Consider the following 18,610-nt stretch of genomic DNA (forward strand, 5'->3'; position numbering starts at 1 on the left):
ATTTAATTCCAATTTTAATTCCAATTTTCAAATGTAATCACTTTTTCTGATGGTAAATGGTAATCAACATAATGAGCACATTGCCACGATCGACAATGGACTATTGGGAAAATGAACAATCAGAGGGGATAATTAAAAGAAAAAAAACAAAAACAAAAAAAAACTTGCAATCACTACGAAATCTGAGTGTCAAAAATTGTCATTCGATATTTTCTGCGTCCTATATGGTATACTGGGGGCGGGTTTCAATAAGCATCGGCTTCTCCCGTCTGCCCTTTTCTTTTCGGGTTGAATTAATTGTAAACACATATAAATGCTGTATGTTTGTTCGGATTTGTATGCCTGAAGGGAAAATAAATAAATGAATAAATAAATAATTTAAGCAACATTGTGGCTACCATACACTCATTAACTGCCACAGACAGCCAGGTATACTGGATACATCATATATCCATGTTACAAGGGATATCTGGCAATGAATGAGTCGGTTTGTGGTCAGCTGAAAGTCAACTGATAACTGACTGACCTGACCGAGTGGAAAACCGGGTTAACTTACTAAACGGTGATCTTGCCGACTGACCAACCAAACACCAACCTGACTGATTGAGCATTCAACTAGGCAATCTGACTAACTGACAAACCGACTGAACAGTTTTTTATAGCAGAGATCCCAACAGTGCCCACTCTTATGGAGAATCATGGCGATCTTTTAAAAACCAGAGAAAGCACCGAATCCATCAAAACAAGAACAGACTCTTTTCTTTCAACTCTCTCCTTTCTGTAGTAATCAGTTTCTGACGGGCTCAAAACATAAATCAAAAAAGTAATGCTTATGCTATTAAATAGGCTCCACCATCAGTTGACAAGACAGCTCCCATAGACTTTGCGCCACGCCTTCCCGTATGGCCCGGACCCAGGCAGAAGTTGAGTTGGCTTTCACTGTAATAAACACACGCTGCGTTCTAACGCCGGATTTAAGTAGAAATAGGACGAAGGTTTTACTGCATACACGCAGGCAGGACTGTCTCCAGAGTGATTTGGTCAAGGATTCAAGGTAAATATTATATTTTTCGCACCATGCACGCACTTTGAAACGTTGTGAATACAAAGAAATGATATGAAAAAATTTGCCTAACTTTAGCATGAAATATTTACTTAAAGTGAAAGATAAAAGCCGTTTGTTTTGCTTTTAACCAAGAGTCTAGACTGTTTTAAGTTCATATCTATAGAAATTCTGCAATTTAAGCATTTATTTACAAGAATTTTCAACTCAAAAAGCTCTTTGTTTCGTGACGGCCGCCATGTTAGACTACACAATACCGTAACTTCTGTTAGAAATATTTACGCAAAACGAACGATAATTGTCCGTTTTCTGCTTTTAACCAAGAATCTAGGCTTTTTTAACGTTCATATCTGTAGAAATTCTGCAATGTAAGCATTTATTTTCCAGAATTTTCAACTTAAAAAGCTCTTTGTTTCGTGACTGCCGCCATGTTGGATTACACAATGTAGTTTTGCTTGAAGTATTTACGTAAAATGAACGATAACTGCCCGTTTTTTTCGCTTTTAACCAATAATCTAGACTGTTTTATGTTTATATCTGTAGAAATTCCGCAATTTAGGCATCTATTTTCAAGAATTATCAACTTAAACAGCTCTTTGTTTTGTGACGGCCGCCATGTTGAATTTTGTATCTCTACACAATAGCGAAATGCAACCTAAGTAAGTTGTGATTGTATATAGAAAAATGCAAATTTTGCTTTTGTTAGTTAGTAAAATTAGGATGATTCTGCATGCTTTCTTCAAGTATTAAGTTTCTGATGTTAAAGATGAGTGATTTGTTAGCTGCTGAAAACTTGCACTAAATTAACAAAAACAATAAGTTTTATTTTGGGTAAAAACTTATACCGGTATGTTAAATATTGCTATTGATTCTGAAAATATAGGTGATTATCTCCGCATTTGGTGATTTGTGTGCATCAAGCGTAAAATTTGAGAATTTTATAGCCATTTTAAGTTTTGTTATACTTGTATAAAAATAATTAATCGGGATTTTATTAGAGAACGACTTTGAATTTTTTTATGTCACCGCTCATGGAGACTCATATATGTTTAAGGGAGGTGGCTGTTTTAGTTTTAGGTCGCTAGCGGCTTTGGTTTTGAAAATATTTGAATTTTAAGTTTTTGAAAATAGGCCCCTTAAGAATCAGCCCCAAACCCCGAGTCCCGTCAACTGATCGCGAAGTCCGCCAAAACATTAAGAATTAAGAGCACTGTGCTTCAAACTCGTCCTGTTTTTGAAAGTCGATTGATTGTCATATATGCTGGTGTTGTGCAGTAATGAGCAGACGTGACTTCCGTGGTGTTTGCTAACTTTTTTGATGGGGGCACACACTAGATATCTTGAAATAGTAAACTAGATGTGCTACGTACCATGCCATTGGCTACGTGAGCCCAGAGTGACTATGGGACACATAGTCCATATACTACATCGATTAATTATATAAACTGCCATTACTGAATGGAAGTTAAGAAGGCCAAATTAATCCATACCAGTGACTATAGATAATGTTGCAAATAATGTTAATTCAGTACGTGACACATATGGATTTGACCACAAATAGGATGTCTTACTCATGTAGTAAACCTAGTTGCTAAGAGAGCTGTAGCAATCAACAGTGTGCCCCGCCTCACTTTACAAACAGTAAAGATATTTCTCAGTACTTTTATACAAAATTTCTTCAGATCAGTAAGAAGTAGGCACATAAATATTATGCACTAAAATGCATGTTTATATGATGGCAATTTAATTTTTGCTCGTTGGCAAAAAAAAAAAAAAAAGTATTGAATCGGATCGTAACTCGTGTCCCCCGTATCGAAACTCATACCAAACCGTGACTTAACTGTATCGTTGCATCCCTATGGAACACCATTGCAGAAGCTACGAAGGGAAAAGTTTTCATTTGCCTAAATGCCTAAGTTATTAAGTGCCATTTCATTTTTTTTCTTGAAAAACATTTTTTTTTATTCTGTGTTTCTGTGCGGTATTAATATTGTTGTCTTTTACTTAAGAGGAGGCATGGTCTACTGTTTTTAGTTGTGATTTCTTAAAAAAGTATTTTTGAATTCAAGAGTAAATATTTATCGCGTTTAAATGAGTGTACTTGTTCTATTAAAATATACTGTATTCTCACTATGTTACTGTAAAGTGGTTTAAAAAATATGGGAGGGGCACAATAATATCGCATATCGCAATAATTTATGAGATAAATTATCGCACACTAAAATTTGTTATCATGACAGGCCTAGCGATTAGTCATTAAAAACTGTAAGTACACTATATACATCAGTGGCAGTAAACAGTTGAATTGAATTTTTACCAATCAAAACTTCCTCAGCTGTGAATGTACAGTATTTATTCTTTTAAAACCAGTTTCAATCTAGCAGTCCATTATCATGTTTTTATGGGGTGGCATTTTTTGAAGGATGTGGAATGGCTTGATGACATTTGCTTGCATGTCAATGGGAAGAGCTGATTTGAAAATGGAGCAATTTGAGTTTCGAGCAGCGGTGTACTCATCACAATCATTCAAGGAGTTATTTGTATAGCGAAATATCCTCTCGTCCTTTTGCGAATGACTTAATTCAAGACCTTTTTACAGAGAAAAAAAAAACGATTCTACTTGTTGGGACGCTTCTCCACTACTACTGCGACTTATACTGCAAAATTCAACAAAACAAAGGCAGCCCATCGGCAGAAACACCAAAAAAGGATTGTGCAGTCGATCAAAAGAAGCTTTTTAGGGCGTCCGTTGAGGGTGGGCCTGATCTTTTGTGCATCCGCTGTAATCTCCAGATTCATTAGAAAGAGGGAGGCTTAGCGCAGCATGTGCTGTTGTATGTTGGAATAATATAAGTGTTAAAGTGGCCCGATCCTGCCCTCAATCAATCAATCAATCAATCAATCAACTTTATTTGTATAGCACATTTAAAAATCCGCCAAGGAGACCAAAGTGCTTTACATAGCAAAACACAGCAAAATAAGTCAACTTTGAAAGATAAAACAAACACATAAAATAAAATAAATAAAAGACGAGGTCATAAACTGTCATTGCACATTAAAAGCTGACGAAAAATAAAATGTTTTAAGACGTGATTTAAAATCCGTAAGTGAGGGGGCCTGTCTAATAGTAAGTGGTAATTGGTTCCACAGCCTGGGCGCCATCACCGCAAATGCACGGTCACCCCTAAGCTTCAGCCTTGATCTTGGGACTACTAGAAGCAGGTGGTCAGCTGATCTGAGGGTTCTGGTTGGACTGTAAGGCTGAAGCAGTTCTGACAAATATGGCGGCGCAAGATTATTCAAACATTTAAAAACAAATAATAATATCTTAAAATGTATTCGGTAATGTACCGGGAGCCAGTGAAGAGATGCTAAAATTGGGGTGATATGTTCACGCCTGCGGGTTCTAGTTAGGAGTCGAGCAGCAGAGTTTTGTACAAGTTGCAGACGGGCCAGTGCCGCCTGACCGACACCTGCATACAAAGAATTACCGTAATCCAGCCGAGTTGTGACAAAAGCATGAATCAATTTTTCCATATCAGAGCGTGAAACAATAGATTTCACCTTAGCAATCTGGCGAAGCTGATAAAAACAGTCCCGAACAACACAAGAAATCTGCTTCTCAAATTTAAAATCAGCATCAAATTGGACCCCTAGATTTTTGACATAATTCTTAAGAAACGGAGACAATGAACCGAGGTCAACATTCAGGGAGGCCTGGCTACTCGGTTTGAACACCATGACTTCAGACTTACTGTCATTCAAACTTAATAAATTACATGAGAGCCACGACTTTATATCGTTGAGGCATTCAATAAGTTGACAGAAAGTGCCATTCTGCGCCAATGGAAAATAGATCTGACAGTCATCAGCATACAAATGAAATGAAACACCATGTTTTCTAAAAACAGAACCAAGAGGCAATAAATAAAGTGAAAATAAAAGAGGGCCGAGAACAGATCCCTGGGGAACCCCATGTGGAAGCGATGCCTTTTTGGACATGAAATTGCCTCAGAGGCGTCTGCGGAAGGTTTTTACGTGAGATCAAATGTCTTATACTTACTGGCGCAGAACGCTTCATCAGAGTTATCCCCACAGTCATCGATCCCGTCACAGAAGTGACTGTTGGCCACACAGCGTTGATTGTAGCAGGGCTTGAAACCCTTACGGCAGTTCCTGTTGTCTGAATTTTACAAATGTGAAAAAAACGGTCTATGTTTAGTATTCTAAACTATGAACTTTGCTAGGGATATTTGCATTCATTCATCTACAGTCACTGTAATCTTTTGTTCTCTCTTACCGCAGTACTGCATCTTTTCATCAGATTTATCTTTGCAGTGTGCAATTCCGTCGCACGTAAGCTCGTAGCTAATGCACTCTCCGTTCCCACACTCGAACTCTGTGTGGATGTTACAAGATGATTTTTTTGCTGGAGGAAGAGACAGACAGAAGCTCAATAATGAAACTGAATCTGTTGTAGCATTATACCTATGCTACAACTTTACTAGCGCCATGCAATGAAACAGCCTATGGATTTTGTTTTTAATATTGTTTTAGCATGATTTATTAGACAGTGGGAATTTCTGTTTAAACGTTAAAATGTACATTTAAATAATGCAAATCTTGATTTTTAGCATCACAATAACTTTTTTTGGTCACTATTGTTATATTTGAGGTTAATTTTAGTGTAATTAACTTAATTATTAATTACTAATTATTTTAATCAACAGTAAAATAGTCAAGTCTAACTCTGTTGCAGTTCACCTATACATCATATTAATAGTCCTCGTAATTACAACGTCACAGGATTTTGTTATTCACATTATAACTGTTGTTGTTCTAGCCTACAAAGAAAAATAAAATGTGCAGCACATATTTAAGTGCTTATTTTGTGTTAGTCTTTGAGCGCATCACTTTTGCTGCTGTTTGGGAGCGAGATCTAACTACTTTGTTTTTATGTCTATAACAGCCTACTATAACCATATTTTGTTACTTTATCAATAGCTGTGAACTAATGGATTCCCATCTCATTATGTATAATTGGAATATTTTACAATAAATTATTGCAATCCAAAAGATGAAGCACAAACATTGTAAGTGTGATTATTACATTACATTCCGTAATGTATGTTGTTAATATTATGGATGTTTCAGTGCATTAAAAGCCTTACTTTCCTTACTTCCTTACTCTCAACACCAAGGTTAAAGCATGGATGAACACTACGTCAAAATAACCAATCCATTATGAGTACCATTGAAATCAATATCCGCTAGTACAAACACTTTCCAGGTGGCATTTGTAGCCTCCACATAATTGAATCAGACTTACACACACATCTGTTGTCATCCAGTAGAATGCGTTCACCGCGGCAAGTGCAGTTGACCCTCCCTTGGGCGGTCAGCAAACAGAGGTCACCACAACCTCCATTCATATGTTGACATGGCGATAGCTCACCTTTCCCCCCAAAACAAAACACAAAAAAAAAAAAAAAAAAAATCAAAGCGGTGTTAAGCATCCAGAAGCAAGAGTGGCATCCTCGTTTTGATGTCATCAGTTACTCGACTTACTGCTAGACACACCTCGCGGCTTTTTTTTTCAATTAACTCAAACATTACGGGGTGATACTCCAGAAATAATAAAGGATTATTCTTCCTTTCATGGGAAATGTACCTAACGCTTCTTCAGTCTAATAACTACCAAACTGAATCTTCATAGCTAATGGAAATGACTGCTGGGAGCGATTTTGCTGTCCAATTCATGTGCAGGTGCTGAAACAAAACTCAAATATATTATCATGTTTTCCCTAAATGCAGCATTTGGGAAATCACAAATGAGTGAATATGAATTGCACGTGTAATAATGTCCATAATAATCTGCATAAAACATAAAAATTTGTGTAAAATTTTAATGTGATAGTGTGCAGTATACAAGTCAATAAAAACGCACGTTAACGTCAAAGCTTTGCCTAACTACCATGCATTATTACTACAGTAATATTTACGAATATGACTAGACGCATAAAGTTGCAGGCATCAAACAATTTTTCTAATCATTATTACACCAAGGTATATATTTAACATTGTAAAATTTTATAGTTTATTACCCACAAAATGGGGCGAAAAGTATTACGTACTAAACATATGCAAAATATGGATGTACATGTTAACTCATTGGCTACCATTGACAGTGATAGAGGTCAAATCTTTTTTGACTGGGAGGGTTGGCAGCGAACGTTCTCTGCCAGCACCTCCCAGTCAAAATAGATTGAATGTCTATTTCATCAATGACAGCTAATGGGTTAAAATGCCACACTCACCCTGAGCTGCCATACCCTCGTCTTTCTGCCCTCTTGTATGCTTATGAGACTGAATGACTTAAATATTGTGTTAATTTAATTTATTTTAGCTGACATGAAAACATATTTAAAGATAATTGCTGAAAATGTGGAAAGACAGAACTATGTGGACCTCAATTGTGGAGGAATAGTGGTAAAGCCATTTTTTTTTTTTTTTAACTACAGTGGTACCTCGACATACGATCGCATCGACATACTGTACAATCCTTTCGACATCTGACATAAAATTTGACTCGTCATTTGTCTCGACATATGACGACATGCTTGAAATATGACAATTGATGACAAAGTCACAATATCATTGCTTTCCCGCAAGACAGCTGCAGGTCGAATTTTCTTGTGGGAGAAATCAACATGGGTTCCAAGAAGGTTAGTGCAGATGGTGAAAAAAAGGACAATTGTGATGCTTACCATTGAAATTAAGAAGGAAATGATAGAAACATATGAGCGTGGTGTGTCAGTAAACTGGCTCGACAATACGGCCGGAATATGTCTACGGACTCGAGGACGACTTTCATTACTATTATAACATTGGTACGGAAGTCGCCAGTTTTTTTTTTTTTTTTTTTCTTTTTGAATGGTGTCTGTATTTCTACAACTGATTTAGGGTATTTTTGCACTGTTGAATCACGAAATGACATCCGTTTCTCTCAATCAGGTCAGGAGTTTGTGCTAAATGGATTTGAAATAAAAAATGATATGACAAAAGCAAAGTGAATGATGGACATTGATAAAGGTAAGTACACGTAAGTTGCATGTTACTTCACCATTGTTCAAAATACATTGCCTGGCACGTCCAGACTACTCTCCCTGTATTTTTCAAACATTGAGAATAGTCTGGGACCCACCTCCTTTATGGTCTTTCGAGCCAAACGAAATAATCCGTGCAATCAGATTCGATTATTTGTGTGACGTGTTCTTAACGAGCAACGTCACTCTTGCGTGTTGGAAGTAGTCTCCACAACAACACAGATGGTGAACGGGAGAGCCGAGAATATGTTCCGATCTGCGGTAAAATCAGTTTTAATTTACCAAAAAACACATTGCACAAGTCAATGACAACAGTCTGTCTTGCGCTAGCCATGTTAAATAAACTTTTCCTTTCTCTGCTCGCGCCCTGCTAGTTTCTTGTTGCTTTACCAACGTCACGTCTGCCCGTCGATGATTGGTCCACTCCGCTGTCTGTTTGCTGTGGCCTGCTCCGCCATGGAAATTTGATCCGCGGGACGGTCGTCAGAGTCAATCGCTGGAACAGCGGTGAGTTTGGAGTTCCAGGCTACAAAATTCAGGTGTGAACTTCCATTTCTTTGAACTCTTAGAATGCTCAGCGGCAGGGATGTCTCTTTTATGAGTCCAACAGTAATCAGCAATTTTTGAAGCGTCCCTGGTCTCCATCTCTTTCATATCCTAGTGGTATCGTTCCCCCTGCTTGTCGCTCACTGATCCAAGATTCACAAGAAACCGCTCCATATGTGAGAATAGGTAGTGTATTTTGATGCTCATGTTGCATCCAAGGTTTCTGAAAGCAGTCAGCATGTTGTTGACAAGTTCTGCATAGTTCCTGGCCTTGTTGTTGCCAAGAAAGTTCTTCACGACCAGAACGAATACCTTCCACGCTTCCAGTTCAACTTTGTTCATTGAGTGTTCAAACTCTGGATCTCTGATGAGCTGACGGATCTGGGGACCGTCAAAGAGGCCAGCTTTCAGCTTCTCGATGGTCAATCCTGGAACAGCCCAGCACAAGTAAGTGAAGCAGTCACCATCTTTGTGCAGAGCTTTGGTGAACTACTCGATCAAGCCGAGCTTGATGTGTACTGGTTGGAAGAGTATCTTGTCTCTTTCCACCAGTGGGTCGTTTATAACGTTCTTTTCTCTACAAGGCACCATTTACTCCCATTTCTCCACAGGCCAGAACAGAATTGGACGAATAATGTTTGTTCTTTTCAACTTCCTGTGCCTATAGTGAAGCCGCTATGAAATATATCGACATTGGGTCTTCACTGCCGTATTCCTTGATGAATGTATAGCGTATAGTTTGTCATAATTTGACGTTTCATAACACGTCATATAAAGACTGAAGGCCGACCAGAAACCAAATAACAGTATTTTGTCTTAGAAAAAAAAGTTGACCTGATTGAGCAAAAACCAATGTCATTTTCGGATTCAGCGCATTAGCATTGTCCTAAATCAACTGACAAATCTCAGACAACAAATTTGTTGTTGCCCTGCGCTATTTTTTTTTTTTTTTTTTTCAGATTTGTATTTATAATTTATTTGTTTTGCTGTGTAATTGCCATTTGTAGTTGTACCTACAGTATTTATTAAGGATTCAGCGTAGGTTTTTGGGCTGTGGAACAAATTAATCGAATCGTGATCTTATGGGAAAAATAAGACCATTTCAACTTACAAACCAGGTCCTGTTTCGTATGTAGAGGTACCACTGTATTTGGAGTTCCCTGATATTTTGGGTATGGCTAAAATGTGTGTCAAGCTGAAGTAACCCTTGCCCCAATGGATATGCCCTAATGGAGCAATTGTGAAGTGCATTTAGCTTTTCAGCAAATCAGACACCACAAAAATGTACGGAATTGAGGTCACTTTAGAACTCCTTGTTGTTGGCTGTGCATGTGCGCACATCTCGCAGATACAGGCAGAAGAGCGAGGTGGGCGGACATTTCATTTTCAGAAGAGCAACTTGACAGCCACCATGCACTGTTGCTTTTCGTTTATGGCCGCCTCATTTCCTGTTGTGAGCGCATAAAGTAATGTAACCCTGTCATAATATGTCTCTAGCATAGATAGATGTACCAAAAACGTGATTTGTTTTAAATCATATTTTTTAGATAGATATTGGATAACTTCCAGCAGCACATTTGGCAGCACAGGGGTTGGGAATCAGTGATTTAACATGCGCTAAACGCTAAGGTGTGCAAATACTCACAGTTGTTTGTATCTCTGGCAACAGCAATAATTCCCATAGGCTGATGGGGTATGTCTGCTCGAAGCACCTGGACGTCAGCACCCGTATATTTGTCAGCTCGTAGCACTGACCTGCGTGCCCAATCGGACCAGTAGATAAAATCTGCATAGATGGCCAATCCATAGAAGTTTCCTTCGCCTGACTTCACAATGACCTGGAAGTTGATGAACATGGATAACAAATAGCATTTTGTACTTAGAACAAGAATATCACAAACAGATGATTCCATAGGCAAATTGTACATGACAGGTCTGCCAACACAATATTCTGTTGTAAACATTTTTGCCGTCATCAACAAACAAAGCTTTGACATCTGTTCATGATCTGGCCAGAGGATCCGTCAACAGAAATTCATTCCAAGTAATTAATATGGATCATAATGTTTCCTTGCATTAATCAACACATCACCCCACACAAGTGCCGAACCCAGATGTTGCAGGGGGGTAAATTGCACTGTCATTGGCAGGGAGGAAGGAATCCATCAGCTTCCTCCTTGTGGGACTCTCCGAGCTTGTGTGGGAAGATCACAGACTCAAGCAGCTCTGTAGTCACTGCCATTAGCGGGACAGGCTTGTAAGCGGCGTCACATTAGCCCCGTGCCATACTGGGATGATTAGGACAGGTGTTGATTAAAGAAGCCCAGCACGCACATACAACAACTGGCCACAGAACGAGTGTGAGACAGTGACGGAGAGGGGTAGAGATGGAACGATCGGATGCCAGATGGGGAAACATACTGCCAGGAATTATTTGGGATTTGGGAAGTATTACTATCACCAGCATATGGCGTGTGTGGTTTAGTTAAATGGGATAATATTTAACATACTTTGCATGTATTCTTTATATATTTGTTATTCACATTTACCGCAACCAAATTAAAGTACAGCAATGTCTCGAATTTTGCCCAACCCACAACTGCCCACATAATTGTGTGAAAATTGGTCATAGCGCAGCTTATTACAAGTTTTTCACTTCGGGAGAGTTTAGAGGAAATGCTTTGTTCCATTAAATCAGTGCTTCTCAATTATTTTCTGTTACGCCCCCCCCCCAGGCAAGACGTAAATGTTTCGCGCCCCCCCAAACTATCTGCCGCCACTGTAAATAGTATCATTTGTCTATAAAATTACTATCATAAATACGCATCTGCCTAACACTGTGTCCTTTTTTTCTAATAAAGAAAAAAAGTAACATAGATCAACTTATAATAAAGTATAACTTTATTAACGTTATTTTGTTTGTAACAAAGACTTGACGAGCATCAATTTGCCTGAATTAAAAAAAAAAAAGTCAACGTTCAAACTGTAAAAATACACTCAAGGTACATTTTTGACCATTTGATACAGAAAAATAAAATGTAATAAAATCAGTAAATAATAACAAATTCGAATTGATTAGAAACATTCACTCATGAGGACAATATGCCAAAAAATTTGACCGAAAAAAACAAAAGTGAATAAAAGAAAAAAAGAGTGTCCTTGGACAGAAGGACAGTTTTTATTTTTGTTGCTCACACTCAGTATTACCTCCTTTGCAATGGTGTGGAGTTATTTTGCAATGAGCATGCGATCAATGCTCACTGGTTTACTGATATAACACTGACAAAGCAGGACGACTGTTGGCAATATTCGGCACGTTTTCGCTGAAAAACAATCAAGCGGCTTATCAATGAGATTGGGATCGAATGTCTTTAAGTGGCGTCTTAATTGATTTGGCTTCTGGCTGTCCGCTATAAATATTTTTGGACACAGTAAACAGTGGTCTTTCCTCATCACACACTGTATTAAAAGTCAAAGCTAAAAGGAAACGGCATGAAAAAGGCGCATTCTCGGCGGCCGAGGTAGAACCGTAGGTGAGGGCGGTCGACGTGACGATCCCAAGCCGAAAATGGCACTTCTCGGGCGGCGACGTGAGAACCCGACAAGACCGTGGGTTGCTGCGTGAGTGAGTCCGGTCGGGAAACGGCTTTCGAAAACGGCGGCGGCGCACTGCTCTTCATATCTGTTTTCTGTGTGCTGAGTGCTCTTCCTTAGTTCAAAAATACTGAACGCACTCTGTAAATGAGAGCGCCACTGCCACCCACTGAGTGGATGTGCAAGTACACGTTATTCCAGTACGGCAAAAAAAAAAAAAAAAGCATGTTCCCCGAGGACACATGCGCCCCCCCTGGCATCGCTCTGCGCCCCCCCAGGGGGGCGCGCCCCACTATTTGAGAAGTACTGCATTAAATGAAAAATATTAAGGCAATCATTGGAATAATTTTTTGAGGTTCAAGTGATCATGAGTAGTTAAGTCCACATAAAGTACGGGTGTCAAACCGATTCCACAAAGGGCCACAGTGGGTCCTGGTCTTTGTTCCAACAGATCCAGCACAGTCAGTTCAACAATGAGGTTTCTGCTGAAACAAGCAGCACCCGGGTCGACTGTAATCAGCTGATTACTGACTTGTAAGACACCAGAGTGGAGAATGGTTGTCCTCATGATGGGTTTGAACGAAAACCCGCACTGTGGCCCATTGAGGACCGGTTTGACACCCCTCACACAAACGATGTCGAAGGATTGGTACTAATTTCTGGACATAAATACACAAATACATGGTGCCTTTAATGTTTTGATTCATGGTGGGCAGTTTTAGCAAAACTTTTACTATGATTAGGCTTCTGTTATTTGAAAGTACACCTTTTTCACAATCCCAACATATCAGTTTTAATACCTTTGTAGCTATGTATCACACAAACCCCCCCGTTGTCAACCCTCCTCCTCTGTTGACGTTAGTGGCTGCCAATTAGTTAATTTATAAAATAACATTAATCCTCTGATGCATGAATTATGAAATCCTTGGTCAAGATTATTTACAGATGTGTTTTTATTCTTCTTAGGACATGAAAATAATGTTCATTTTCTTTATTTTTTTATTTTTTAGATATGAGATTTTTTCATTCTCCAGTGAAGTGTGCGCCTGCACACTCAATATAAAACAATGTAAATTAACAATCAAAAATGAATTGACTTGTGGTCTACTGTGAATACAGAAACCCTTGATCCCTTTTATGCTTTGATAAACATTTCAGGGGTTAGAGCAGGGGTGTCCAAACTTTTTGCAAAGGGGGCCAGATTTGGTGTGGTAAAAATGTGGGGGGCCGACCTTAGCTGACGTCCTTTACAAATTATTGAAGCAAATTTTAGCAAGCCATTCCGTGTGTCGCTTTTGCTTTTTTTTTTTTTTTTAAATTAACAATTTCAACAATCTTGCAACTAGCTTTTGTGGCGTTCTCTTTCGGCTCTTGTGAAATACTGCAGCTGTAAAATTAAACTAGCTTCAAGTTGCTTGAATTTCTCGCTGCGTATCTTCTCTGTAATCTTGTCGTACATGTCAGCGTGTCTTGTTTGGTAATATCGCCACACATTGAACTCTTTAAAAACAGCGACTGTCTCTGCAAATGAGGCAGACACAGTTGTTGCATATTTTAGTGAAGAAATATTCCAATTTCTACCTATCCTTGAAGCGTCGGCCGTCGCAGTCAACTTTTTTTTTTTTTTTTTGTGTTGATTGTAGTTATTTTAGAAAATTGGGAATAAAGGGTCAGCCGGGGTAATGTTGCTTAGAGTGCTGCTGCCTTTTAGTGGGTAAATGAGGAGCAGCATTTAGTGTGTAAGCTACTTCATATGTTGGTAGCAGTACTGCTGACCAATTTATTAAGCCTGTGTGCGGGCCAGACGTTATTGATTTTATGACAGAGGCTGGGGGCCGGATGAAATTTGACAAAGGGCCGCATTTGGCCCCCGGGGCCGGACTTTGGACACGTCTGGGTTAGAGGTTATTTACTTGCAGTTACACCAACTGACCACTGAATTGTCCTCAATAGAGTATGACAGCAGAGAGCACTCTAAAGGTTGCTATGCAGTTAAACAATAGAAACCAATGCATTAAAGAGAAAGGTACCTTTCAGTAGCTGTAGTGACTATTATGCATCAGAGGGTTAAAATTTTTAGAACAAGAGGAAACAGAGAAGAGGTAATATTCCAAAGTTAGTGTGCTCAATGAAAACACTTCATTTTCTAAGCAACTCTGCTTCTTCAATCACTGTCAATGGCAGCCAAAGAGTTACAATTACTCAATGAACATCCATATGTCTGAATTATACTTCCAAGTGGCAAAGGCACGCACAAGAGAAGGAGCATCAAAATGTGAATTTTAATGAAAATGTCCTGCATTGTTTTGTTGGAAACAAGGCTTAATTTAGAAGAAACGGAGCAATTTAATTTTTGAGCGGAATGAATAAATAAACAAGAGGACAGATAGTTACTCTTTTAAAGACGCTACTTATCTGCCGTAATGTGAACTGATCAACTTTTAAACAGGAATTAGAAAATGCTATTTCTGTACAAATTTCGATGGTAGCTTAGCTCTCGCACATACACCTGCTGATTTCAGGTCACTTCCTGTTGATATCAAGTCACTCCCTGTTGATTTGCGGACATCTCGGGTCACTTCCTGTTTATATAAGGTACTTCCTTTCGATTTGGGGACATTTTAGGACCACTTCCTGTTGATATCAGGTCACTTCCTATTGATTTGGGGCATCTCAGGGTCACTTCCTGTTGATATCAGGTCATTTCCTGTTGATATTTTAACGTAGATGGCCATCAATGGCATCAACTTTCATTATCGTCAAAGGAATCCAAGTCCATTGGCATCAATAGAAACGACATACATGGCTGTCAATGGTATGGATGTACACTGGTGTCTTTGGCATAGATGTACATGGCTGTCAATAGAATTCAAGTACATTGGCATCAATAGAATCGACATACATGGCTGTCAATGGCATTGACTTACATGGCCGTCATTTGCAAAGATGTTCGTGGCTGTCAATGGCATTGACGTGAATGGCTGTCAATGGCATCAACTTATTTGGGCTCCAGTTAAATGTCAATGGACTGTAATGGTAAGTTTTTGGTCAAAACTTATAACCACCCATGTTTTTCCTGCCATTGAAAATTAAAGGGAAATTTTAGCCATTAGAAACGAATGGGAACATTTTAGCGAATTTTGGTGGAACCGTAGGTTTTTGGCAAATTCTGTACACAAATTTTACGCCTCTTACCTTCCTGAAATGTTTGATGTACAATTAATGTGATTTGGATGAAAAATTGTAGGACACAGGTGTCAAACCGATTCCAGAAAGGGCCATTTGTTCCAACCGATAACGCGCAGAGAGTTTAACCAATGAACTTCCTGCTGAAACAAGCAGCACCTGACAAAGTTTAACTGATTACACATGTAAAAGATCTAATTGGTGAAAAGGTGTCCTCTTCATTGGTTGGAAAGCAAACCTGCACCCACTTGGCCCTTTCTGGAATCGGTTTGACACCTGTGATGTACGACTACCAGTAGATGCATTTTGAAAAAAAAAAAAAAAGTTTTTTTCAAAAACCCACGTTTTGGTGCGAACGGTAATTTTTGGAGGGGTCTTTCGAAAGATTCCCAAAGCCGCATGAGAATTCCGGTCATTTTGGTATTGGAACAGTGTCAATGGGCCAAAACGTTTAGGCTGGCGGCGCGCGGAAGAAACGCTATTGAAAAAAAAAAAAAAAAAAAAAAAAGGAATAACATAGATGGTTGTTTTTGCATTATATGCAAAGCTTCCACCAATAACAAAAAGCCCGAACCTTCAAAATGCCTGCTCTGTAGATAGATACAGTAGGGGACACACAGTATTTGAAGTCTTCTGCATTAGTGTAGAAAATGACCATCAGCCACTTCTCATTTAATTCACACATTTTAATTGGAAAGCACCCCAGGCAATCTCGAAGCAAAACCTTCATTAGGGGAATTAAGACTCCAGGAGGGGTAGGTTAGGAGCCGAAGGTGAAGGCTTTCCAGCTGACCTGGCTCAGTCAACATATGGATTGCTAATTGAGATGGGCCAAGGTGCTGAGCTACATGGCTAATCCGTGGCCAATACAAAAAAAAAGAATACTCCGCAATCAGACTAGTACATGATCCAATTTTAAAGCAATAAGCGCCACTGTACATTTAACATCCCATAAAATCAATCCCATTTGGGTTGCTTCATATGGAGTGAAAATTGCATTGTATTAACAAATTCACATGCAGCTCCAAAGGCCAGCGTGCTATATCTGGCAATGTAGGATAAAACAAAAGGGAAATAAAAATGAATATCCAACACATGATGCTAAGCGCTTGCCAGGTAACCGCAAATCCATCTTGCCAAGATTGAATCAGATATGATTGTGACAGGTGGTCAGGTGGCAGATGTGTCGAGAGCTAAACAAAAATGTAAGCGTGTAAACAAAGGCAGACCCCAACGAGATGAGCATGGAGGTTTTCACAGGGGTAATTCCTGCAAAGACAAAGCCTTGACTTTCACATATTTTGACTGTTCTTTTGTCGTTGGCACTCCATGTTTGCTTTCTAGTTGGCAGATTTTCATCCAATTGGCATCAAATTAAGGGATCCAATAGTAATGGGATAAATTAACCATAATGAATTAAATTTCACTTTTTAATAATTGCCCCTTTAGTCCCTGCTTGTTGTTGCTAATGGGCATTTCCCTTCATTTTTTTTTCACATTCTTGGCCTTTGCTTTCCCTTCTTTGCCTTAATTAATTTGGGTTGCTTTCACAGTATGCTTGGGGTTATTGTCCATCTGCTCAGTGGCATCCAACGTGGTCTAAGACATTTGGGTGAAAGTGAGCTAACAGTATTGCCTGAACCACTTCAAAATTCATTCAGCTGCTTCAAAACATTAGAACCGTTTCTATTGGCATTGATGAGTAATGTCCCATTCAAGATTTTAAAACAGATTACATTTTAATTTATACTCACATATCTGCCGGATCCATCGAAATCACACCTCTCAATCTTGCCAAGGCTTCTGTCAGAAAAGTAGAGCTTCTCTGCCTTGTGATCAATTGTCAGTCCATTGGGTGTCAGGATATCAGTGTTGACGATAATCCGCATGTTCTTGCCTGTTAAGGTGGCCCTCATGAGGCTGGGTCTCTGCTCATTCCAGTTGGTCCAAAACATCAGGCTATAGAGTGAGGAAAATTTTAAGCAAGCATTACAATGCGTGGGCAGCTGTTGTTCTAAGCAATTTAGCAATGAGCGATATAATTCAAAATAAGCATAACAGTATTTCACCTCACTGCTTCATCAAAGTCATTTCAGAGGCATTTGCCAAATAACTCAAACTAATCTAGCCTGAAAAATAACTCAGGTGGAAGAATAGATTATTTTCATCATTTTCAGACAAGCTTCTTTCCAGCTGTTTTACAGGAAAAAAAAGAGTTCTTAAACTTTCAACAGTAACGTTTAAAGTCAGTGCAGTCAGTAATAAATAAATTAATGATTCATATCTGTATTTTATTACCTCTGCAAGAGGGCCACTGTGGCTTTGTAAAAGACATTTAAGAAGATAAATAACAGTTCATCAAGGCTTGCAGATCCTGTGAGGTCTAAAGATAGAAATTACAGCTAAATTGTCAAAAATAAGTACGAAGCTCTTAAAGATCCAGTGGACATGGTAATGTTGCTGAATTGTTAAAACTGCTCCAAAATATTTCTATTTATCCCTGAAATAAGGCAAAACCTACAGAAGATGGACGATACGTATTCCGTATGTATGTTTGTGTTTAAGATAACTCAAGAATGAATGAAGGGATTATTCATAAAAGTTGCAGGGTAGTATTTGTAATCTGAAACAGATGAGGGTATTACATTTTGAGGTAAAGAGGTCAAAGGTCACATAGATGAAAAATTACATTTTGCTATAACTACATACCTTGTAGGGTAGGTGATATGATAAGAAAAAAAGTGATGACATTTTGATGCATGATAGATGACAGTTGGGTTGCATAAATTTTGAATATGGCTGTTTGGCGGAGGTTTGCTCTATCAAGAGTATTCCTCTAGTTTGGTGTGATTTGGTGCTTTTTGTCTGTTACTTCCAAATATCCAGTAGAATGACTTGCATCTTTCCTGAACCAACAGCAAGACTCATAAAATTCTTTTTAAGACCAAAAAGTATCTCATGGTGATAATAGCAAATGAAAGACTGCCCTCCCAAAAGACAAGAGAATAATGTACTAATGTATATCGCTACCAGGTGTGATAATTTTCATTTTGATGCAAGCTAAAGGATAATGTGTATCATATATTTTGTTTAAAAACAGTATTATATATTAAGA

General features: G+C 38.7%; 1 protein-coding gene across 8 annotated transcripts in view; it reads right to left on the minus strand.

Annotated features, from left to right (window-relative positions):
- The window catches only part of lrp1bb (low density lipoprotein receptor-related protein 1Bb), a 469,826-nt gene that overhangs the window by 116,700 nt on the left and 334,516 nt on the right, over positions 1-18,610 (minus strand). For all 8 annotated transcript variants that reach the window (XM_057852528.1, XM_057852526.1, XM_057852531.1 and 5 more), the window contains 5 exons: positions 17,250-17,454; positions 10,361-10,553; positions 6,393-6,518; positions 5,364-5,492; positions 5,127-5,246 (listed from right to left, as the gene is read on the minus strand). In XM_057852528.1, coding sequence (XP_057708511.1) covers positions 5,127-5,246; positions 5,364-5,492; positions 6,393-6,518; positions 10,361-10,553; positions 17,250-17,454 — 773 coding nt within the window. The remainder of the gene's footprint in view (positions 1-5,126; positions 5,247-5,363; positions 5,493-6,392; positions 6,519-10,360; positions 10,554-17,249; positions 17,455-18,610) is intronic.

Source organism: Corythoichthys intestinalis, chromosome 12, assembly GCF_030265065.1.
Source record: "Corythoichthys intestinalis isolate RoL2023-P3 chromosome 12, ASM3026506v1, whole genome shotgun sequence".
NCBI classification, from domain to species: Eukaryota; Metazoa; Chordata; class Actinopteri; order Syngnathiformes; family Syngnathidae; genus Corythoichthys; species Corythoichthys intestinalis.